The sequence below is a fragment of the Pyrgilauda ruficollis genome, unplaced genomic scaffold (genome assembly GCF_017590135.1).
Source record: "Pyrgilauda ruficollis isolate IOZ18807 unplaced genomic scaffold, ASM1759013v1 scaffold294, whole genome shotgun sequence".
NCBI classification, from domain to species: Eukaryota; Metazoa; Chordata; class Aves; order Passeriformes; family Passeridae; genus Pyrgilauda; species Pyrgilauda ruficollis.
In genome coordinates, this window is record NW_024524311.1 from 291,270 (window position 1) to 315,430 (window position 24,161).

The 24,161-nt window shown below is 46.5% G+C and overlaps 2 protein-coding genes across 7 annotated transcripts in view; one reads left to right on the plus strand and one right to left on the minus strand.

The window, feature by feature from the left end:
* ITSN1 (intersectin 1) overlaps window positions 1-8,448 on the minus strand; it is a 97,288-nt gene extending 88,840 nt beyond the window's left edge. The window contains exons 1-2 of the mRNA XM_041472625.1: window positions 8,298-8,448; window positions 7,754-7,937 (exon numbers count right to left, since the gene is read on the minus strand). Of these exons, the coding sequence (XP_041328559.1) occupies window positions 7,754-7,937; window positions 8,298-8,448 (335 nt within the window). The remainder of the gene's footprint in view (window positions 1-7,753; window positions 7,938-8,297) is intronic.
* Window positions 8,151-23,057, plus strand: CRYZL1 (crystallin zeta like 1). 6 transcript variants are annotated; one of them, XM_041472623.1, is made up of 15 exons: window positions 8,336-8,526; window positions 8,868-8,954; window positions 9,317-9,388; window positions 10,384-10,461; window positions 10,994-11,066; window positions 11,467-11,511; window positions 12,788-12,856; window positions 13,939-14,072; window positions 14,815-14,926; window positions 17,838-17,858; window positions 18,736-18,834; window positions 20,596-20,717; window positions 20,941-21,046; window positions 22,427-22,472; window positions 22,881-23,057. In XM_041472623.1, exons 3-15 carry the CDS (start codon window positions 9,323-9,325, stop codon window positions 22,978-22,980), a joined length of 1,071 nt encoding a protein of 356 aa, XP_041328557.1. In that variant the 5' UTR covers window positions 8,336-8,526; window positions 8,868-8,954; window positions 9,317-9,322; the 3' UTR covers window positions 22,981-23,057. The 6 variants fall into 6 exon arrangements, with proteins under 6 accessions (XP_041328554.1, XP_041328555.1, XP_041328556.1 ...); XM_041472620.1 differs by lacking the exons at window positions 8,336-8,526; window positions 20,596-20,717; window positions 20,941-21,046; window positions 22,427-22,472; window positions 22,881-23,057 and adding exons at window positions 8,151-8,211; window positions 19,870-19,971 and having other exon boundaries at window positions 18,736-19,054; XM_041472621.1 differs by lacking the exons at window positions 20,596-20,717; window positions 20,941-21,046; window positions 22,427-22,472; window positions 22,881-23,057 and adding an exon at window positions 19,870-19,971 and having other exon boundaries at window positions 8,330-8,526; window positions 8,868-9,013; window positions 18,736-19,054.
* Window positions 23,058-24,161: the final 1,104 nt, after the last annotated feature.

Genomic DNA, 24,161 nt, shown 5'->3' on the forward strand with positions numbered 1-24,161 from the left:
CTGCCTCCAGGCCCCAGCCCTGCCTCCATGCCTCCAGCTCTGCCACCCTGCCTCCAGCCCTGCCTCCAGGCTCCAGCTCTGCCACCCTGCTGCCAGCTCTGCCACCCTGCCTCCAAGGCCCCAGCTCTCCCACCCTGCCTCCAAGTGATGGGGAGTCCAGCACAGAAAAAGCAATCCTACAGACCCCTACTCTTTTCAGTCCTGCAGTTCTCCTCCTTCTCCTCTCTCAGCAAGGACTCCAAAGTCTGTCACAAGAGACAAGCAGGAGCAGAGTGAAACCAGCTCAGATGCCACCAGTTCACCTGAGAAATTCTGTATTCTCAAATTGAAATCTCAAGAGTTTGGCTGCAGTTTGACCGGAAGCACAACACAAACACATCAGCATTGGAGAGAGCTGCCCAGGGAGCTTTGGAGTGCCCATCCCTGCAGGTGGCACTGAGTGCTCTGGGCTGGGGACAAGGTGGCCATGGGGCACAGCTGGCACTGCCTGGGCTGGGAGGGCTGTGCCAGCCTCAGGGATCCTGGGAAATGGTGATGTTTAAAGGCTCAGAGATCCCACATCACATTTTGCTGTACACAGATTGTATTCAAATTAAAAGTATGATTAACAGAAAACTTTGACAGATTTCCTAAAATCATAGAATCCCAGAATATTCTGAGCTGAAGGGACCCACAGGGACCATCCAGTGCCACCCCTGCCCAGACCCCCCAACCCCAGCCTGGGCATCCCTGGCAGCGCTGGCCAAAGGCTCCTGGAGCTCTGGCAGCCTCGGGGCCGTGCCCATTCCCTGGGCAGCCTGGGCAGTGCCAGCAGCCTCTGGGGGAGAGCCTTTCCCTAAAATCCAACCTAAATCCCTCCTGGCCCAGCTCCAGCTGCTCCCTGGGTGCTGTCCTTTCTCAGCAGAGACAAGAACAGGAATGGGCACCACATGCTCATGGAGAGCTGGGGGGACAGGAGAGGCACTCAGGGGTTTGGTTTTAAGTTCTAAAACTCTTTGGGTTAAATATCCCCAGTAGTTAATACAGATGCAGCGATTTTTTTGAGCCATACAATAGCATTTGTCAGCAGCTCAGAGTAACATTGAGAGCACTTGACTCTAAAGGATGCAGCTTTTTCCTTCCTCACAAAGCAAAATTGTTCTGCTTGCATCATCTGCAGACAGCACGAGTTCGAAGCAATGCCCTCAGATTTAGCTACTGAGTTGAAAGAGCAGCACCAAACAATCCATGCCAGACAATCCTGCCAGACTGCAGCTGGAGAACTTCCTATTCCTGTGTCACAAGAGCTTTCCAGTCACCGCGCAGAGCTCTGGGATTTACGGGTCATCCTTCACTTCTGACTCTGCAAAAAGGATGACTAAACAACCTAAAAAAAGCATGGAGCTGGTAAAGTGAAAATGCTGCACAAGCTTCAGCCCCATTCAGATCTCTCTGATAACAGCTGTGATAAGGAAGCATGTTCTGAGCATGGATAACACCTCAGCTTCCTGTCAGCTCAGCAGGTTGGGGTCAGAGATCAGGAAGCTCCAAACAGGAGGATCAATCTGGTTCAGTCCCACGTCAGTTAAGGATCTCCTCGTCACAAGCCCAACATCCCCTCTGGTCCCACCAAAGCCATCTGAAGGGCTCTGGGCCCACGGGAATTTCCAGCCCTGACAGACTCCCTGACCCCAATGAAGGCAGAGATTGCTGGGCACAGCCAGCTGGAGCTGCTCAGTAATGCCCACACAGCACCGAGTGCTACACCACCCAAAGAATGAACTGCATTTGCCTTCCTCCTCTGGCCATGCCAGCGTTATTTGACAACATTTCCTTGAAGCAGCTTCATTTCTCAGCAGCAAATATCCACAAAAAACTAGATTTCAGTCACACTTCATAAAATCCATGCATTGTGTTAAATAGCAGGTTGCTGTTTGTTCTTCAATAAGCACATTATATCAGTGTGGTTTAAGAACAGAACAGCAGAACAGGCAGAAGCTTCCAAGTTGGATAAAGGCTGCTTCCAAACTTTGTCCTTAGACACTTCAAAAATCCACAATGTCCTGCCATGAATTTAAGTATAGATGACCTTTTGTGAAAACATATTTTAACACTTTTATGCTTTGAACTCTTCCTCTGAATAGAAATTTTACAAACCAGAACATTGAAAAAAAAAAAAAACCCAAAAAAAACCCCCCAAAAACTATAAGGAGCAGTTGGAAAAGAAAGAACAGGGGAAAACCTTGTTACATGTCCCAGCCTGGGCATCCCTGGCAGCGCTGGCCAAAGGCTCCTGGAGCTCTGGCAGCCTCGGGGCCGTGCCCATTCCCTGGGCAGCCTGGGCAGTGCCAGCAGCCTCTGGGGAAGAGCCTTTCCCTAAAATCCAACCTAAATCCCTCCTGGCCCAGCTCCAGCTGCTCCCTGGGTGCTGTCCTTTCTCAGCAGAGACAAGAACAGGAATGGGCACCACATGCTCATGGAGAGCTGGGGGGACAGGAGAGGCACTCAGGGGTTTGGTTTTAAGTTCTAAAACTCTTTGGGTTAAATATCCCCAGTAGTTAATACAGATGCAGCGATTTTGTTGAGCCATACAATAGCATTTGTCAGCAGCTCAGAGTAACATTGAGAGCACTTGACTCTAAAGGATGCAGCTTTTTCCTTCCTCACAAAGCAAAATTGTTCTGCTTGCATCATCTGCAGACAGCACGAGTTCGAAGCAATGCCCTCAGATTTAGCTACTGAGTTGAAAGAGCAGCACCAAACAATCCATGCCAGACAATCCTGCCAGACTGCAGCTGGAGAACTTCCTATTCCTGTGTCACAAGAGCTTTCCAGTCACCGCGCAGAGCTCTGGGATTTACGGGTCATCCTTCACTTCTGACTCTGCAAAAAGGATGACTAAACAACCTAAAAAAAGCATGGAGCTGGTAAAGTGAAAATGCTGCACAAGCTTCAGCCCCATTCAGATCTCTCTGATAACAGCTGTGATAAGGAAGCATGTTCTGAGCATGGATAACACCTCAGCTTCCTGTCAGCTCAGCAGGTTGGGGTCAGAGATCAGGAAGCTCCAAACAGGAGGATCAATCTGGTTCAGTCCCACGTCAGTTAAGGATCTCCTCATCACAAGCCCAACATCCCCTCTGGTCCCACCAAAGCCATCTGAAGGGCTCTGGGCCCACGGGAATTTCCAGCCCTGACAGACTCCCTGACCCCAATGAAGGCAGAGATTGCTGGGCACAGCCAGCTGGAGCTGCTCAGTAATGCCCACACAGCACCGAGTGCTACACCACCCAAAGAATGAACTGCATTTGCCTTCCTCCTCTGGCCATGCCAGCGTTATTTGACAACATTTCCTTGAAGCAGCTTCATTTCTCAGCAGCAAATATCCACAAAAAACTAGATTTCAGTCACACTTCATAAAATCCATGCATTGTGTTAAATAGCAGGTTGCTGTTTGTTCTTCAATAAGCACATTATATCAGTGTGGTTTAAGAACAGAACAGCAGAACAGGCAGAAGCTTCCAAGTTGGATAAAGGCTGCTTCCAAACTTTGTCCTTAGACACTTCAAAAATCCACAATGTCCTGCCATGAATTTAAGTATAGATGACCTTTTGTGAAAACATATTTTAACACTTTTATGCTTTGAACTCTTCCTCTGAATAGAAATTTTACAAACCAGAACATTGAAAAAAAAAAAAAACCCAAAAAAAACCCCCCAAAAACTATAAGGAGCAGTTGGAAAAGAAAGAACAGGGGAAAACCTTGTTACATGTCTGCTTTTAAATGTAGTACTTCCCTGAACACCCACAGTAACTTCATGCCACACTACTTTATTCCAACAAAAAAATCTGCCCTCTTCTCTTTGATGCTTATTCTGTTGTTTGCAACCCAAGCCCACACAGAAGAATAGAGGTGTTAACAAGGAAGAAAATTTTTAAAGTATTTCAAATCTCTCTACAACCCAGTTCCAGGTACAAAGCTTTTCCTGGTTGGGATTGGCCCTTACAATCCCCAACAGAATAAAACCCACGAACATCAAAATACAAAGGGTAAGAGGGAGAGAAAACCTGCCAGCCTTCAGATAATGCTGAAACTCATGAGACCATTACAATGAAGAAATACAGGACAAAAGGGAGAAAAAAAGAACAGGTAAGAATGGGGATGGCTGCAGGCAGGGAGCTGGGAAAGCAACCACAGGCACAGGCAGCAGCTGCAGCAAAGGTGCAGGGCAGAGAACTGCCTCTAAAAAATTGAATTACACCAAATGTCCATGCAAAACAGCCAAGCACCAACCCTACACAGGAGCCTGTCTGTCTGAGAGCTCCAGAGAGCTGAGTTCATCCAGCTGGGGCTCACATGTGACTCAAAGGAAAATGTCAGGATTTTTGCTCAAGAAATTCAATGATTACATCATCCCATTTGGTACATGACCAGATTACTGGCATTTTATTACAAAACACAGCTCTCAAGCTGTCAGCTTTTATGATTCTCTGTAAGATCTAACTGTATTTCCCCAAAATACCCTGAAGAATTATGAAGTTATAAGAACTTGCACTGGGTAACAGCTTCTGGCTGCACCCCCTCACCAAAAGCACAGGAATCCCCACACAACCTGTCCACACCTGAAGGCCACGTGCAAAACTTACTTAAAAACCATTAAATATTGCACCTTGCAATTCAAAGGCCAGCCCACAACCAGGTGCCTGGGAATCAGAAATCATAATATAAATTTTAAAAATATATTTTTGCAGTTACAGTAAAAGGCTTTATCACCATAAAGACATGATTAACATAGTTTTGTATTTAATTTGTGATTAACACAAAATCAGCTCGACTGTATCTTCAGTTTTCAGATCAGTCTTGTGAACACTTAAGAAACAGGCAGCAAGTTCCCAACACACAAGCAGAGTGTTAAATTGTACCACAATATAAAGATTGCCACGGAGAGAGCCCTCCCAAACTCAGGCTGACCTTTGGAAGCTGAATGTGCAGCTGCCTTTCCCCAGGCTCAGCTAGCTGGGCAGCTGAGGCTGTTCAGGCTGCACAGACACAGCTGAATTCCCTGCCCAGCAGCCAAGGTTGGATCTCCCTTCCACAGTTCAGCTGGGAGGGCAAGGAACAAAAAGTCCGTGTGTGCTTGGCAGGAGGAGCATCAGGCTGAAAACAAGAGAGGCCTCTTCTCCTTTCCCCCAGGATGGGTGGGGGCTCTTTTGCAAACACAAAACCAGCAACATTTAAACATTTCTCTCTTACACTGGTTCGAAGGGCTCAAACAGAGAGACCTAGAGGTGCTGTCAGAAAAGACTAAAAGTTCTTTTTCCCCCCAAGGAGATCTGCAGGATCCCAGAGGGAGGCTGGAAAACCTGGAGTGCCACTCCCAGCAGGTGTGATTCTAACACAGGGTTGGGCTGGGAGGGATGTCACAGCTCCTTTCATCCCCACCCTGCCATGGCAGGGACACCTTCCCCTGTGCCAGGCTGCTCCAGCCCCAGTGTCCAGCCTGGCCTTGGGCACTGCCAGGGATCCAGGGGCCTCCCCACCCTCTCAGGGAAGAGTTTCTTACAGAAAACTTCCACCCGCTGATCTCCCTGGTCCTTAACCCATTGCTTGTATTTTCCTTTTTTCCTTTATTCCTCTATTCCTCTTCTCCCTGGTGTCGGGTTCCTAAAAGCTAAAATTACAATCCCTGATTACAGTACAAAGACAGGCCATAAAAGGCTATCCAACGTCATGATTCAGAAACATTTCATTGCTAGATTCACATTCTTTCCTGAATCCAAATCTATCCTAATTGCAGGATTAGAGGCATTAAGGAAAGGCCACCAAAGAGCAGCGAGAGAGGGAACAGGCACTGCAGCTCATGGCTCTGAGACCCCAATCCTTACTTTATCTAGGAACCAGGACACCATGGAAAATTCTCAAGCAAACACAGCCACTCTGCAAAGGACCTTATGTGGAATGAAAGGCAGAGGGATACCACAGAGGGAACACAGGAGCTGAAAGAATGGAGTGTGGTTTGTGAAGCAGCAAGTGCAGGGTGCAGCCCACTCAGCTCCGGGGAAGCCTGAGCCTCAGACACTGCAGAAACTGTTCAGAAACTCGTCTGCACGAAACAGAACCCTGCCACAGCCAGGGAGGGCACTCCGGGGCTGAGCAGACCCCTGCCAGGCTGCCACAGCCAGGGAGGGCACTCTGGGGCTGAGCAGACCCCTGCCAGGCTGCCACAGCCAGGGAGGGCACTCCAGGGCTGAGCACACAGCCTGGGCTGTCTGAGCCTGCTGGATTTACAGCCCTGAGCTCTGAGGGAACAGAAAATGCAGCTGGTTTCTCTACCTGTGACACCTGCTCACATCCACAGGCGGGCACCCCCTGCTGCAGCCGGGCATGGGCACACAGAGCCAGGCAAGACTGCCCCTCCCACACCTCCCACAGGGCTCTGGGGGAAAATCTAACAGAGAGAGGAGAATTTGGTATCAGTTCACTGGTATAAACTATCACAGGAGCATGGAATGTCCTGAGCTGAAGGGGACCCCCAGGGATCCCCCAGTGCCACCCCTGCCCTGCCCAGAGCCCCCCAACCCCAGCCTGGGCATCCCTGGCAGCGCTGGCCAAAGGCTCCTGGAGCTCTGGCAGCCTCGGGGCCGTGCCCATTCCCTGGGCAGCCTGGGCAGTGCCAGCAGCCTCTGGGGAAGAGCCTTTCCCTAAAATCCACCCTAAATCCCTCCTGGCCCAGCCCCAGCCACTCCCTGATTCCTAAGGAAGTTTCCTGGGTGAGAACATCACCAGGTCATATCCAGCAAGGGAAGTTACAGGTGACTACAACAAAAGGTAAAAGAAGGAAAGACGGTGTGAAATAACACTGCAGAGCCATCAACACCCAATATACTGTTTGGCTTTTTGAATTAAGAAGGTGCATCCATTTGGAGCTTGACTCAATATATATTCAGTTTATATCCACAGCTATTGCCTTAAATATCTATTGCCATATAAGCTCCAAACAAAAAGTACTTTGGAACAGGGCAGTGGGGAGAGGTAGAGGAGGACAGAGTGTTTCTTGTTTTCACGAGGGCCACGTTATCCCACCTGGAATGCCGGTTGGTTTACTAATTATTTATTAAACAATACTCTCTCACGAGCCATGTAAGTGTTTTCCCTACATGCGGCAGAGAAAGACAGAATTCAGAGAAAATACTGTTTTCTACAAGCATATTCACCCCAAATAAAGCAGCAGCTGAACCAGAACAAAAGATATGCACAGGGAACACCATCCACAATTGCCTGCTCAGCCGAGGCAGGGGCACACACAGGGACACAACCCCATCCACGGACCGGCTTCCTTCCCCTGACATCCCGACAACATTCCCTCGCTCCCCGGTGCCCTTTGCCGAGCCCGAAGGGACGGCACTCCCAAGGGCTGCGGCTCCTCGGGAACGGCACTGCCGGCGCAGGGCTCTCCTCCCTCCCCCGCCCAGGGCGCAGCGGGCGCGGGGAGCGGCGGCCGGAGGCAGCGGGACCGAGGTGATTCCAGCGCCAGGATCCCCGCGGCGGTACCGCCGCACGTTACGGGAACGGCACAGGGCGGCCGGCCCCAGCATCACTCACCGCCCGCCCCGGCTGCCGCGGGAGGCGAGCAGGAGGACGCGGGCCCTGGCACCGCGGCACGCCCGGGCACCGTGAGGGGCTGAGGCGGCGCTGCCCCCCCGCCGGCCTGGGCTGAACCGCCGCCGCCCGCAGCCCGCGCCCCCCGCTGCCCCCCGTCCCGCCGGGCCGTACCTCATGTCTGTGCGGGCCCTACTCACAGCCCCGGCCGCGGCCAGGGCACCGAGGGGCCGGAGGGGCCGGAGCGGCGCCCGCAGCCGCCTCCGCCGGACGCGCCATCGCCGCCCTCGCCCCGTCTGAGGGGAGGGGGGAGGAGCCCCTCGCGGCCGCCGTACTGACGCGAGGCCGCGGCCCCCGCCTGACGGACAGGTCGTCTCACCAATCAGAGCCAGGGAAAGCGGCGGTGCCCCGCCCACCTCGGCCAATCAGGACTCTGACAGGCCCGCTCTGACGCGCGGCCTTCGCCCGCCCCCGCGTGACGAGCGGGGCGCTGCACCAATCAGAGACCTGAGCAGCGGCAGAGCCCCTCCTCCCCGACCAATCACGGCCGTGCCAGGCTGAGGGGTCAGCGCTCGGGGAGCGGTGAGGGGCCTGCGCTGTGCATACGGGGTTAACTCATGAGGCAACCGCAGGTGGCGTCTCCTCCCTCTCCCTGCCGATGTCCCAGCGGTCGCGCCGGGCGCCGTATCCTCCCTCCTCTCCTCATTGAATGACTGACATCCGCACTGGCCCAATCGCCCCTCGGCTTTCCTGATGAATGGCGGCCACTTTGACCAATCGCGAATGTTCACCGTGCCGCTGGAGGCTGTGATTGGTTGAAAGGCGGGGGGGCGGTGCCTGAAGGCGAAGCGGAAGTGAAGGAGTGTCATGGCAACCGCGGGCGCGTCGCGGCGCTCGGGAGTCCCGCGGAGCCCCTGAGGGCCGGCGCGGGCTGCTGGAGCCTCTGGGTGCGGGCCGGGTTCGCTCGGAGCCCCTGAGGGCTCCCCGGGGCTGCTGGAGCCTCTGGGTGCGGGCCGGGTTCGCTCGGAGCCCCTGAGGGCTCCCCGGGGCTGCTGGAGCCTCTGGGTGCGGGCCGGGTTCGCTCGGAGCCCCTGAGGGCTCCCCGGGGGTGGCGGGGCGGGCACGGGCCCGACGTGCGGGGCCTCGGGTGGTCCCTCAGGGGTTAGAGCTGCAGAAATGGTCCCATGATTTCCTGCCTCTCTACCCCCTCCTTTCCTTTTTCCTTGTTAACTCAATTTTACTGATTGGTTGTTTGGTTTTTTATTTTTTTTTTCCCCCCTTTCTAAAGGTTCGTGTGCGTTGAGGACGACACGGGCTGAGTCGGGAGAGGAGAGGAGAGGAGAAAGCCAAGCGGTGATTTTTGCTGAAGTCACGTGTGAGTTTCGCTGTATTCCTGCCCAGGAGTTCCCCGTGTTCCCTGTGCACTGCCCCGCTGTGAGTTGTGTGGCTGGGTGGCGAAGAGCCCTGCACTGCCCGGGGCACAATAAACCCCGGGTGGGATTTGAGGCCTCTTCCAACCCAAACCTGTCTGGGATTCTGTGATTCTCAGTCCTGTGAATTTTCTTTCTTATGGGCATCTAAACCTGCTGATCTGGTTTAGAGCTTCTGTATCACAAAGACTGAAATTGCCTGCAAACAGTGGCTGTATTTCTTGTAGAGTGGTTTAATTTAATTTAATTTAATCTTGTTTGCCCCCAGGCACTGCAGATGTCACAGCTTGGTTGCTGTGTTTTTCAGGTCACTATGAAGGCCCTGTATGCTCAGCAGAATTCTCCTGGAGAGGAGATGACATTTGTGTTCCAGGAAAGAGTGAGTTCCCTTCAGAACTGCTCTGTCCATCAGGCAGTGGGACAGGAGAGTTTGGCTGAGTGCCAGGGGGGAATTGAGGCACAGAAATCTTGTGCAGGCTTGGGGAAGGACTGGTAGGATCCTTGCACACACAGGCAGGGGGAGGAAGGGAGGGGAGGTGCATTTTGTCATCAGGCAGCACTTCCAAGACCACTGCTCTGCACTTTTGGTGTCCAGACTTTACAAACAAGCTTTGAAAGCATGAAAAATAAACCCTGGGTCCACATTTCCTGGCTGAATTTTCTAGTCCCTGAAAAATTAGAAATGGAGCTTGAGGAATCTATCAGGTTTGGGGTGAGAACACCAGTTCTTACTGGGCTTATTCCTTTGACATCATTTGGACTTCACTTTGGACTTGAATGTTGACCTCAGTGGGTCTGTCAGGATTTGTGGCTCAGATAAATGAAAAAAACCTCAAGAGAAAAATAATGTCAGTGGCTGAAGAGGTTTAGTAAGGCCTAGTGGTCTGTTTGCAGTAATAATATCATAATATGGTAACATAATAATAATGATAAGTAAGGTCTAGTGACCAGTTTGCAATAATAATAATATAATAATATAATAATGTAATAATATAATGCTAACCCTAATGCTAATAATAATAATAATAATAATGTACTCAAAATGGTGTTGTAAACCCCTTTTCACTGACAAAACCTGCCTGCTCTCCCCACAAAACAACCCAAGAAGTGGAGAAGTGTTTTCAGGAGCTGGAGAGGCTGCTGGGGGCACAGCCAGTGTGTAACACAGCACCTGTAAAGTAATCCTAATGCTAATGCTAAAAATAATAATAATAATAATGTACTCAAAATGGTGTTATAAACCCCTTTTCACTGACAAAACCTGCCTGCTCTCCCCACAAAACAACCCAAGAAGTGGAGAAGTGTTTTCAGGAGCTGGAGAGGCTGCTGGGGGCACAGCCAGTGTGTAACACAGCACCTGTAAATCTGTCCTAGGAGAACCTTCCTGCCTGCAGAGCCCACGATGTGAAGGTGCAGGTCAGAGCCTGTGCCCTGAGCTGGCTGGACACAAAGGTATGTGCTGGGTGTTGTGTAGGGCTGGGGGGGTCTGTGCTTCCCATGGCCCTTGGCTGGTGCCTGGCACAAGCTGAGGCTGTGGCTTTGCTGCTGGCAGTGGGCACAGGACTTTGTAGGGGGATCAGGGGCATCCTCAGGGAAGGTTTCCACAGGCACAGGGCTGGGCTGGGCTTCTTGCACAGCTCTGATTAAAAAGCATCTGGAATTTGATTCCTAATTCATGGAGACATCAGTTGTCAGCTGTGAGATCTCTTGCAGTAAATCCCTTTTATCTTCATCTGCTCTCTAAGCCATGGGTTGGCTTGGCTGGTAGTAACCCCCTGCTTTTATTTTTTAATATGTTTCTAAATTTAAATGCAGAATTAGTGCCATGGTTTATTACTGCCTGAGGAATGTGTGCACTGCCTTCCCCTGGATAACATTTTGGTAATGGCCCAAGCTTTTTGTGCTGATCCCACACTGAGAGATGGTAATACTTTTATAAACACAGAGCTTTAGCAAGAATGCTGTCAGCATTGTTTCCATTTAGCTCCTGTCAGAAACCAAACTGAAGAAGGAACTTGTGCCTGTGGGGCGAGAAATTTCAGGAGTTGTGCTGGAAGGTGAGTGAGTGTCAGTGCCCAGGGAGGGAGGGAGGGAGGGAGCAGGGATTCCCTCAGGACACAGAGCTCTCTTTGGGTGGGGCACTCAGGAGCTCTTGGCTTCCCTGGGTGCTCTCCCAGTGCTGGTGCCACTCCCCTGAGGTGGAGAGTCCAGCCTGGCTCTCAGACACCACCTGTGTGTCCTGCATGGAGCTCCTTGTGCCTGAGGTGCCAAAGTTTGGGAATTCAGCCTTTGGGCTTGGCATGTGTGCAATCAATAGGATTATGTTTTTTCACAAGAAGTGTGTATCTTTAGTTTTGTGAGCTGGTGATAACCAGGGCTTCTAAATGCACATCCCATTCCTGCTGTAAATATTTATCTTCTTCCCTTCCTCCCTCCTTTTCACCTCTCCATGATGAGTTGGAAGCAAGGTGACCTTTTTCCAGCCAGATGATGAAGTGGTGGGTAAGTTAATGCCTGTTTGCCTCAACTGACACCAATAGCCATCTTTTTATAATGAATGGCTGAGGTTAGAATAATTGGTAAGGCCAAATTGACCATGTATTTTCAAAATTAAACTGCTGTCACAGGAATAAACTTATAAATGGGAATTCTGTTCTAAGAATGTTCCCTTAGGATTTGAAATATGATGTTGTATTAGCCACCAAATTGTGAGTGATGCCTTAGGAGAGAGGAGTGATTTCTTAGAGCCATTCTGTCCCACATGTTTATATTTTGTGTGCTGCATGAAAGGATTAGAGGAGGACAGAGTTGAGAGTGATGGGGCAGTGTGTGTTTGTGCATTGTGGTCCTTCTTGCATTATTCCCTCATGGCACCAGAACTGCTCTAGGCAGCTCCTAGAGACTGGGTATTCCCTGGAGAAACCCTGGGGACAGCTCCAGGTGGGCACAAGCACATTTTTAATGGGAACTGGGAAAGACTGGATGCAGCAGTCAAATTTGCAAGGCAAAACCCTTTGGTCTAAATGGAGTGTGAGATTTGTGGGGGAGAGGGAAGAAAAGAATGGTTTTCCCTGGGATAGAGGGGATGTTAATTCAGGAGATGGAGCAGGTGCCAGAACCTCCTGTTCAGGAGAGTTCTGTGGCCAGTGAAGGTAAAAAGCTCAGTTATAACCAGGATGGAGGGTTTTTTCTGCCTACTTTGCTTTTGCTTTCTCTGCCTTCCCTGGGCAGTTTGTTTTTCCTGCACTTCCTCTTTCTTTTTCCTGCTTTTTAACACTTCCACATTCCTGTGTGTTCATCCTCTGCTTCTTCCTGTGCCTTTGGTGCTGCCTTTGCAAAGCACAGGGTCAGGAAGGAGGAGAGGAGAGGAGAGGAGAGGAGGGGAGAGGAGAGGAGAGGAGGGGAGAGGAGAGGAGAGGAGGAGAGGCTGTGGGGTGGCTGCTCTGTGCCTCAGATCCCTGCTCTGTGATCCATGTCCTGGAGTGGCAGGGGAGCACTCAGAGTGTGCAGTGAGCTCAGACATCACCAGAGATAAATGACACCTGCCAGTACCAGACAGCACTCAGTGGTGTCCCCATTCTTTCTCCCTCAATCCCACAATGTACCTCTGGAACTTCCTCATGCCCAGGGACACCCCGGGCTGGGACCTGGCCAAGGTCTCCTACCTGTCCTAAACCTGCCAAGAGGAGACCAAACCCAAACAGGAGCAGGGAATTCCTTGGGAGAATGCTTTGGTTGGTTGTGTGAAATTCAAAGTCTGTGTTCCTTTGTTTTTCAGGAATTCTGCCCCTGGATTCTGAGGAGTCTGGTGTCTGTGAAGTTATCCTGGTTCACGAGCATTATTTGGGTTTGTAGATTGTACATTTTGCTAATAATGTAATAATTTTTACTGTAGACTTTGTTTTATCTTTTCTAAATGGGAGCCCATTACCTTGGAGCTCTGGGCACACTCCTTCCATTCCAACATTCCAAAATTCCAGCTGCCCCACCAAGTCACAGGAGTTTGAACACTCAGTGCTCTCAAGGGCTTTTCCTTTGCTGTCACCATTGCACAGTTCATGATGGCCTAAACCACACAAGCTGACCCTGGTTTTTTCCTTTTCCTTTTATTTCCCTTCTAACTTCCCACTCTGTTGCTTAATTGTTGTTCACTTTTTCCTAACCTGTCAAAAAATTTAATGAGGAGAAATTTGCTTCTTTCTTCCCTTTGACTCAGTCCAAGAATTTAACCTGGCACCAGAATAACAGATGGGTGAAACAAGGAGACTGGAATTTTCAGGGATGAGGGTTAGGGAAAGCCTAGTATTGAAACATTGTTTTCAATTATTGTGAGCTTCCAGTTTTCCCTTTCTGGGTATAGATGACTTTAATGAGTAGGATACTAAATGTGGGAGTCCTGTTCTTCTTCCAACAGTTTGTTACCTTGAGCAAGCTATTCTTCTGCTCAAAATTTGCTCTTCCCAAAGAAACTGTGACTGCCCCATCCCTGGAAGTGTCCAGGGCCAGGATGGACAGGGATTGGAGCAGCCTGGCACAGGGGAAGGTGTCCCTGCCATGGCAGGGGTGGCACTGGGTGGGCTTTGAGGTCCTTCCAACCCAAACCATCCTGGGATTCTAAAAATCTAAGTTTGGGTTGTGTTGTTTCTGTGCCTGCCCATGAATTCCAGCTGAGTAGTTAGGAGGTGGCTCCCTTAAACTTGGTTATATCAAAATTGAATCCCTGATTTAATAATGTAAAGCACAGCAAAATATTCCCTCCATGGCTTCTTAACACGAGAGGGAAACAGGAGCCAGGGGTGCTGACCTGTTCACAGGTGGAGCCTTCCTGACTCACTGGGACAGGTTTTGCTAAATAAGCCCAGGGGTTTTGCTGGGGTTTTTAGCATCTCCTTGGTGTGTTTGTCGGTGTGTTTGTGTTTGTCCCCTCAGTTCAGAAGCCACAGAAGGTGTGCTGGGCAGAGGCTGCCGGGACGCTCCGGGACGGGCTCCGCGCCTACACGGCCCTGCACTACCTGGCCCAGGTGTCCCCTGGCACAAGTGTCCTCGTCCTGGATGGAGCAAGTGTGAGTAGCAGCTGGGCAGGGGTCACAGATTCCCCCTGCACACATCTCCCTCAGCACACAGCCCTGCTTTTCTGGGAGTGCTGGCAGTGCCCTTCGTTCCATGGGCTTGCAGGAAGGGCTTTCCCGTGTGGGATCCTGGCCAGGAATATTGTCCTGCCTGGAGTGGGGGCTGCACACAGGGAGGGTTTTCTGATGGCCTGCAGTGGCACAGTTTTGCCCTGAGGCCTCAGGGATAACTACAGGAAAATACCTTATTTTTTAGTCCTCTCCCACCTCTGCTTTTTATATTTTCTTGGATGTAAATAATTTGATTTGCATCCCTGCAGTTCTTGGTGCTAATGAAGATGTGGAGTCCCCTCAGCCAAGGTTCTGTAATGTAAACATGGCTGGGGCCTTTTCCTTGGAGCTTTTTTCCCTTCAAGCTCCAAGTTCCAACTGCAGTGTAGGTGGCTGTGGTAATTAAAGTAGAATCTGAGCTATTTTGTTGATGACAGTTACTGACCAAAAGTTCATTCAGAGCTTCCCAGCCACTGAAGAGTTGTTTTGGCCTCACTTAGGACAGAAGCAGATGTGTGAATATTCAATTCTTGGTTCAGCTGTGGGTTTTTTTGCAGGAGTAAGTTCATTTCTGGGTACTCTTCTGACTGTCCTTTACAATATAATTTTTATAAACAACATCAAATTGTCGGTGTAAACAGATGAATGAATAAATTAATCAATGAACCTGCTTTTTCCCTCTCAGCCATTTGGTACCATTGCAATTCAGCTGGCCCAACACAGAGGGGCCAAAGTCATCTCCACTGCCCACAGCCTGGAGGACAAGCAGTACCTGGAGAGGCTCAGACCTGCTGGGGGTGAGTTTTATCCTTCAGTGCTGAAGTTTGCCCTAAAGAATGCCTCAAAATATTTTTTTTTTCTGTCAGGTCTAGAGACTTACTTCTGTAAAAATTAAACACAAAATTGATAAATAGTCTAATTAAATAGTTTTCAGGTTTGTTCTGTGCTCCACAGGTATTTAATTTCTGGTTTAGGTGTACCTAATAGCATTTTAATTCTCCATTTCAGTTGTAATGACTGGCAGTGCTTCCCAGTAGTGCTGAGTGCTGGCTTTTGGCCTAAGTGCTCAGGAAATCTTTCCATGTGATGCAGTGGCTGCTGTGGAAGGAAGGATTGCTGACTCACCACTGCCCCAGCGTGTGCCAGAGCTCACACACCTGACTCCCAGCACTCAGCAGCCTCAGATTGCTCCTACAAGGGTTTTCTCAAGTGTCAGGTGCTGCCACAGCTGGAGCTGGACGTGCACAGCCTCTCCTGCTTTCTAAAGGAGCTTGGCCTCACACACAGCACTTGCATTCTGCCCTGACTTTTCTTTCATACTTCAAGGTTGGGGTTTTTTTTCCCTCTGAAAATAACATGAGAAGATATTCTGTGTAGGAGCTACTGGCATGTTTTCTGACCAAAATTTTGAAGGTGTTTTGTGGAGGAAAGTGGAATATTCCTTTACTCAGACAGTTTTAAAACCCCTCTGAAAATAACATGAGAAGATACTCTGTGTAGGAGCTACTGGCATCTTTTCTGACCAAAATTTTGAAGGTGTTTTGTGGAGGAAAGTGGAATATTCCTTTACTCAGACAGTTTTAAAATAAAGGATGGATTGTCAGTCTGGCTGGATTGCAGCAAAAGGTTAAAACTGGTGCCTGCTACTTCCTCCTGCAAATACCAAGTGCTGCAGTGTGATTGCCAGGTTTATTTTTCAGAGTATGGTTTTTGCTGGCATTCACTGGAGTTACAGAACTGGAAAATGCCTTTGTGGGGAGCCTTGTGCAGCCCCATCTGCCACCAAGCACCCCAGGGCTGCCACTGCAGCACCTGCCAGACTCATTTCTCTGCAGCTTGACAGCAACACTTTTTTTTGGCAATTTGACCCAAAAAACCCTCCTTTTTTTTCCTGATTTCAGCAGCCTTTTTTACTGTCTCTGTGTTTACATATTTCACTGCACTAGCAGTCGTGACAGACATCAGAAAAACTGGAAGATTTTTGGGAATGCTGTTGCTATGCAGAGCCTTGTTGCACCAGCTGTTACAGGGCCAAAGAGGAAATACTGAAGACCTAAAACTTCCTTTTGTAACATTTTCTGGGTATACTTTGCTAATTATATGAAAAATTCATGACCTAGGAAAAGATTTAGCAATTTTATTCTCACAGTCCTGAGTTACTTTTTACAGCATTTTTAAGTTCTTTGAATGTTAATGTCAAATAGAGCATAAGTAGCCCAAGCTCTAAGTGGCTTCTTGTGTTTGTGGGTGGAGAATTTTCAGTTTTGTGCTTGTTCAGTGGATTTTTGGTTAGTTTTTTGGCAGTTTTCAGTGAGCAGCAGTTTGTGTTATCGTTGTTGAGCATACCAAGCTGCTTCCTGGAATGGCTGAGGGGGAAAAATGATAACTGCAACTTTATTTCAAATAAAGAAATAGAACCTGGGTACAGGATTAAAGAGAGAAACAGTCTGAGTGCAAAAGCAAAAAGCTTTTAAAAGTGTTCAGACTTTCTGATTTGTTTGTTAATTAGTGTGATTCCAGTGCCTGAAGTAGAAGTTCCTGGTAATGTTTCAGGAATTGTATTTAGACCAACGGGATGGGGCTTTTATTTTGTCTTCAGTAATCTCTGGAGTAAAAGTTATAATAGAATGAAGGAGGGGATTTTAACAAATTTTGACATTTTAATGCCTGTGTTTCAGGCTGGAGACAGAATATTCCATAAGCAATGGGATGAGTTTCTGTTAGAGAACCCAAGGAAAAGTATCTACCCATACACAGATATTTCCTCTGCTCCCAAGGGCACCTCCTGCTTTTCTTTTAGTTTGCTTTGTGAGGTTTTATTCTGTTCTACCAGCACTGAGCTCTCGGGGGATGCCTTAGTTAGAACCCCCCAGAGCAAACTTTGGGAGAGGCTGTGGAACCCTGGTGTTTCTGTGCCTCCCAGCAGCAGAGGAGGAGAGAAACTGAAGTTCTGCCACTCAGAAAAACATTACTTTGGAAGTTGTGCAAGTCACAGCAGAAGAACTGAACTCATTTAGCAGTATTTTGTGAGAAATACATAAATGACAAAGGATTGTGGAGAGGTGTATTACAGTTTGTTGCTTGGCCTTTTCCACAGTGGTGAGGATTTTTTCCAGCATTTTTTAGGAAGGAAGTTGACCAGAATTTTGATAAGTACTGTTTGAACTATTGTACTGAGTTAAGGAACAAAGCAGAACATTTTTGCTGTACAGAAATCAGAAAATAGTAAACTGGTGGAACTCTGGCCTTTTCTTTTTGATTGCCAGGCTTTGGGTCTGTGAAAGCAGAACTATTTTCAAAAAGTGAAATTATTTGCAGAAATAATACCATGTCAAATTGCCCTGGTAAGGAAAACCTTTTAATTTCTTGACTGAAGGGAGCTAAGAAGAAAAGGATATTATGGGGCTTTATTTGCATAGGGGGAATGTGGCTGTCATTAATAATTAATTATTATCCTATCTTTAGTAAATTTTGACCACGTGTTCTCTCCAGTGAAATAATTTAACTTCACTGAAAAAAAAAAAAAGAGGAAATGACTTGGGATTTGAATGCATCCTCTGATTTGATTGGGGATTTGAAGGGACAAAAAGAACCAAACCCAAGGCATTTATTGATGATTTGTTCATATCCTTAATGACCAGCTCCTTGCATTTTTCCTTCCCTCTCTCCTTCCCTCCCTCCCTCCCTGCTGCTGGGATCGCACTCCAGGAGTCCGGCAGCCTTTGGTGGGTGAGTGCACATCCCAGCTCCACATTTCTTTGATGTTCTTTCAGTTCTCATTTTGCTGTGGGGTCTTTGGCCTTTTTAGTTTCTAAATGTTTGTTCTACCTCATAATGATGAAACAAAGCTCCTTCTCTGTGTTATTGTTATAATATTAAAAATGGCTTTTACCTGACAGAGGGCAGGGCTGGGTGGGATCTGGGCAATGAGGAATTGTTCCCTGGCAGGGTGGGCAGGGGCTGGGATGGAATTCCCAGAGCAGCTGGGGCTGCCCCTGGATCCCTGGCAGTGCCCAAGGCCAGGCTGGACACTGGGGCTGGAGCAGCCTGGCACAGGGGAAGGTGTCCCTGCCATGGCAGGGTGGGATGGGATAATGTTTAAGATTCCTCCCAGTCCAAACCATTCCAGGATTCTCTCATTCCTGATACTGTGTATCCTCTTTATAACCAACCATTAACAGGGCATCATAGATTCATGACAGGAAAATGTGTTGGTGGCTTTCAGTTCAGCAATATTTCAAGAGCAGATGTAAATCCTTCATCTAAACATTAATTAAAGACCCAAAGAGCCAGGATTTGGACAAGAATTACAAAGAATTAACTTAGAGAAGGATTTCTAACCTTAGAGTGGCACATTTTATCCTTTTGGGCCAACAAACTCATGAATTAACTTCTTCATTCATACTTTTTGGTGTTGGTTTTGCACTGTTTTGAAAATAAAAAAAAAGACGTGCCAGATTTTTGTGTGTAGCTGCAAACCCGTTTGTGGTACGTGCAGAGAGCACAAACTGAGTGTGCTGCTCGGGGTCTGAGCTCTCAGCTTTGAGCACCTAAACTCCTTTTCCGTGGGTCTGAAGTGGATTTTGCTGCTGTCCTGCTCTGGCAGCCCGAGTGATGGACGTGTCTCACGGGAAGATTGACGTGGCCGAGAGCTGCCTGGAGGAGACGGGCGGGCTGGGCGTGGACATCGTGCTGGATGCCGGAGGTACCCGGGAGCCCTTCCTGCCCCCGGCAATCGCATCCCGCTGTTCCACAGCTCCTCTGGCCGCCGCTGCTGCCAGCTGGCAGTGCGGCTGGAGCAGGAAAGGAAGCACGGCTCTAGACAGTGGAGCTCTGACAGCGTTGGTTCTGCTGCCTTGTCTGAATACAGAAATTAACCCTAATTAACAGCACTGGCAGCCTCTACTGGAAACCAACTCTCATAGGTGAAACCTCTGAAGTTACTGTTCAGAGTTATGTAAATCAAATATTATTATGTACTATTATACTAGATATTATATATATTGCTATTGTTATATATTTATATATATTATAACATACTGATCATATATATTTATATATAGCAGTATCTAAATATATAATAGTATCTAAATATATAATAGTATCTAGATGTATCATTTATAAATTATATATTATTTTTATTAAATATAATAGTATCTAAATATATAATAGTATCTAGATGTATCATTTATAAATTATATATTATTTTTATTAAATATACTATAATATTATTGCTACAATATACTATATTATATACTATAATATACTATATTTAATAGTTGTTATAAAAGGTGTTTTATACATTGTGCATTAAGTTTTATACACTATATATACTTTATATCTTATATATAGTATATTATGTATAACATACTATATTATGTATAATATACTATATTATATAATATAGGCTATTTTGCAGTCTATATTGTTACTATATAGTATTAGGAATGTGAATATAAACAAAATATTGCTCTGAATAGTAATTTCAGAACTATTATAGTTATTAATATTATTTTAATATTAATAACTATATTAAATATTAAATATTTAATATTAATAACTATATTTCTGAGTAAAGTACATAAAATACTCAGGGTATAAGTAAAATAACAAATTCAGAGTTTTTCAACGGGTTTTAGCTGAAACAACCAATAGAGTTCCACTGAAAGGTGTGGACACAAACACATACTGAATTTTCCACATTTCTCCTGAGCTCAGAGGATTTTATTCCCCCTCCCAGTGAGGTTATACAGTGCTGAAGATGAACCAGCCTCCAAATGCCAGCTGCTGCCTCACAAGCACGACATCATCACCCTGCTTGGGGTCGGGGGACGCTGGATAATATATATTTATATATAGCAGTATCTAAATATATAATAGTATCTAAATATATAATAGTATCTAGATGTATCATTTATAAATTATATATTATTTTTATTAAATATACTATAATATTATTACTACAATATACTATATTATATACTATAATATACTATATTTTATAGTTGTTATAAAAGGTGTTTTATACATTGTGCATTAAGTTTTATACACTATATATACTTTATATCTTATATATAGTATATTATGTATAACATACTATATTATGTATAATATACTATATTATATAATATAGGCTATTTTGCAGTCTATATTGTTACTATATAGTATTAGGAATGTGAATATAAACAAAATATTGCTCTGAATAGTAATTTCAGAACTATTATAGTTATTAATATTATTTTAATATTAATAACTATATTAAATATTAAATATTTAATATTAATAACTATATTTCTGAGTAAAGTACATAAAATACTCAGGGTATAAGTAAAATAACAAATTCAGAGTTTTTCAACGGGTTTTAGCTGAAACAACCAATAGAGTTCCACTGAAAGGTGTGGACACAAACACATACTGAATTTTCCACATTTCTCCTGAGCTCAGAGGATTTTATTCCCCCTCCCAGTGAGGTTATACAGTGCTGAAGATGAACCAGCCTCCAAATGCCAGCTGCTGCCTCACAAGCACGACATCATCACCCTGCTTGGGGTCGGGGGACGCTGGATAACCACGGAAAGGAACCTGCAGGTAAAGATGCCTGTGGCAGGGAGGAGCTTGTCCCACAGAAAATAGAGATACACACACATAAAACTCTTGTTTCAACCTGTCAGTGTTACGCTGACATTCTCTTTTAAGAGTGGGCAAGGGGTGTTTTTTGTTTGGTTCAACCATCTCTATAAAATAACCATTTAACCTTTGTTTTTATAAGGGTTAATGTAACTAAATAACATTTTTCTTCAATTTGCTTCAGCTGGATCCTCCAGACAGCCATTCCTTGTTCCTTAAGGGAGCCACAGTGTCCTTCCTGAACGATGAGGTCTGGAACTTGTCCAATGTGCAGCAGGGGAAGTATCTCGATATCCTTTGCTGGTGCTGTGGAATTCTCACTGCTCAAAGGAGTGAAAACACAAGTGGGAAATCCCACTGAGAGGTTCTGCTCTGCTCAGTGCTGCAACCCAGCTGAAAGGAGGAGATAAGGTACAAGAGACACCCAGGTTTTAAGGTATCTTCTGCATTCCTTTTAAATACATCCCAGACTGGTTTGGTGGGAAGGATCCCAAATCCCACCCAGTGCCACCCCTGCCATGGCAGGGACACCTTCCACTGTGCCAGTGTCCAACCTGGCCTTGAAAATGTCTCTACAAGCTTCATTAAAAGCAGTGCTGCAAAACACCCATTCTGGGGGGAAAAAAAATGCAGTGTTTTGGTTCATTATTGAATAAATTAATTGAAAATTTGATTCTGTAAGTTTTTATTTTATGCAAGTGACATTTTGGATTTTTTTTTAGTTGTGCTTTTGGGCATTAGATGCATCACCTGTAAACTTAATGCACTCATGTTCACTGCAAAAGTGGAAATATTTTGGCTTCCTAACTTTTCCTTTATTTGTAATGTACAGAAATATTATGTACACAAAATGTACTGATTTGTTTTTTACCTAAAATTTATGGAGGGGAAATTATGGTTGGGAACAGGAAAAGAAGTATCTTCTACATTTGGGCTGGTGCAGCTGGACTGGGCTCTCTGGGCAGGACATTTTCAGCCCTGGAAGGTTTGGGTGTTTTTGGCTTTAGGAACTTTAGTATCTTGTGAAATTCTGGACCATCTGGCATTACTGTCATCTGAGGAAATCACAAATTGATCCATTTTAAAAGAACTTGAGCTTAAGTACCAGCCTGATTGCCCTTAAAATGCAGGATGAACCTTGTTGTTTGGGCTTCATACCAAGACTGAATACAGCCCCACGTGTTGGGCTGTCTTGGCTGGTGGTCCTTAACTCACAGACCCCTCACATGGCAGTGTGCTCCAAGAATTTCCAGCCTCTGCTGTGTTCCCAACTTCGTTTTGGCTTTTTATCAGGTGCCTGTATGAACAGTCACAACAGCTACCTGGTCCCAAAACCTCTTCTCTTCACTCTGCACAAAAAATGCCATTGATTAATGATTGATTGACGTGGTACTAGTGCAGGCTGCACTTGTATTTCATATTGAAATACTGAAGATTTTCGTATTAAAATAATTCAAATATTCCATGTTTCATTTCTGCATCCTATTTCAGGAAAGGAGGTTTCTGATATAGAAACAAGTGCAAAAATCTGATCTAAAGCCTGGAATTGAGGCTCATTTTCATTTTGCCTTGATCTTGCTGAGTTTGTATCAGTACAGGGCTGTGACCAGCACATGTGATTTAAAGATTTCTGTCCAGCTCTATTGTTCCTTAACAGTCCTCTTGGATACCCATCCTGGAAGATATCATGGAGAAATTATCAAATGGCATTTTCAGGTGAGAGATGTGGAGATTTTTGTGGGTTTTTTAATTCAGCACTAGAAGTAGAAAACTCTGGCTAACTAACTACACTAACACTCCTGAGCAGAGCTTCAAGAAGTTATAGGAAGATTCCTATAATAAGGTGGGAATGGAAGATCCCTTCCCTTAAACAGGATAACAACTGCTGTTGAGCAGAAGCCTCCCCACCACCCCCATTTTCCCCCTGCAAGAAGGATCTCTTTTCATTCACTTGTGGCTCCTCTTTGCTCTGGGGCTTTTCCCTTCTTCTGTGCACTGGAGCAAAGCCATAAAGCTGTTACTTTGTTTGAGGAGAGAGGCTGGCACAGGGAAAGTCAAGTCTGTCCTGTGATATTTCTGGTGGTCTGAGTGTGCTCACCAGCACTTTTTACTGTTTCGTTTCAGGCCTCAGCTGGATGAGCCCATCCCATTGTATGAAGCCAAAGTTACTATGGAAATAGTTCAGAAGAATCAAGCAAGGAAGAGACAAGTCATCCAGTTCTGACATACAACTTCTGATTTCTCAGCTGGAGAAGAGAAAGTAATGTATTTGTGGAATAAATCAGTGTACACTTGCAGGCAGTGAACAGAATTTAAACATTCGAGGTACCTCAGCTCAAATGGTCTCTGAAGCTTCCATGACTTCAGGGTTTTTAGATTCCCTTGAGCAGAATGTTCCCATCAGCAGCTTCTAAAGGAGCTGCCTTGACATAAAATCTTTTCTGCCCTGCCACAATTAAAAATGTCAGAAACATCTACAGGCAAACTCAGTCGCTGTTGGTTTTCAACCAGAAGAAATTAAAGATGGAAAAAATATTGCTTTATTAGTCTTTTTGTCTCCAACCCCTACCAGCAGTTACCTTTTGTTACCTTTTGCTTTTGACTGCACTGAGATCTAATGCTAGACCTAAAGATCTCAATCCACATTTTAAATTGTTATTCAGTTGAAGGACAGGCAAAACTATCAAGGTTGGCAAGGGTGCCAGATGGGAAGGACATGGTTCTGACAGCAAGAGTTTCCCCCAGCTCTTTCCCTTCCTCTCAGCACTAAGGCAGCAAACTTGATAAACAAAGAATCCCTGAGCTGGTGGAATTGTGTGAGTCAGGTGTTTGAGGCACTTTGTGTAGCTTGTTACCTTTGGTATCTCCCTATGCTGTGCATTTCCCCTCTTTTAACCTCAGCACAGCCCAGATCTGTCTCTCCAGCATTATCCATTATTGTGGCCCATCTGAAAGTCAGAAGTGGGGAAGGAACTGCATTTTGCTTTCCTCAAAGCATGTGCCTCCCTACACGCTGTGATTCGAGAGCAAAAATACTTTTTCTCTTTCAGCCGTGTTGCTCATTTTCGCTGTGAATCACTCAAACCATGGACATGGCCACTTCAAAGCTGTGTCAGTGGGAACATTGGAGAGAAAACCGATGATCCAGAAGCACACTTGATCTGTCTCCCCTCACTCACTGCACTTGGAGGAAGTCCTGCATAAATGATGCAGGGCAGGCCTAGGAAATCAGGAGGAACTCTGATTTGACTCCTTGTGTGCTGCCATGCAGCCTGGGAAAGGAGAGGTGCTTTTGTGCACGGCTGAAGCGTGTGAGTCCTCCGGGAGCTCCACAGCCATTGGGAAGCCTTGCAGCCAGCTGTTGGTGTTTTCCCTGATGCTGCTCAGGTTTGCTTCCATGTTTCC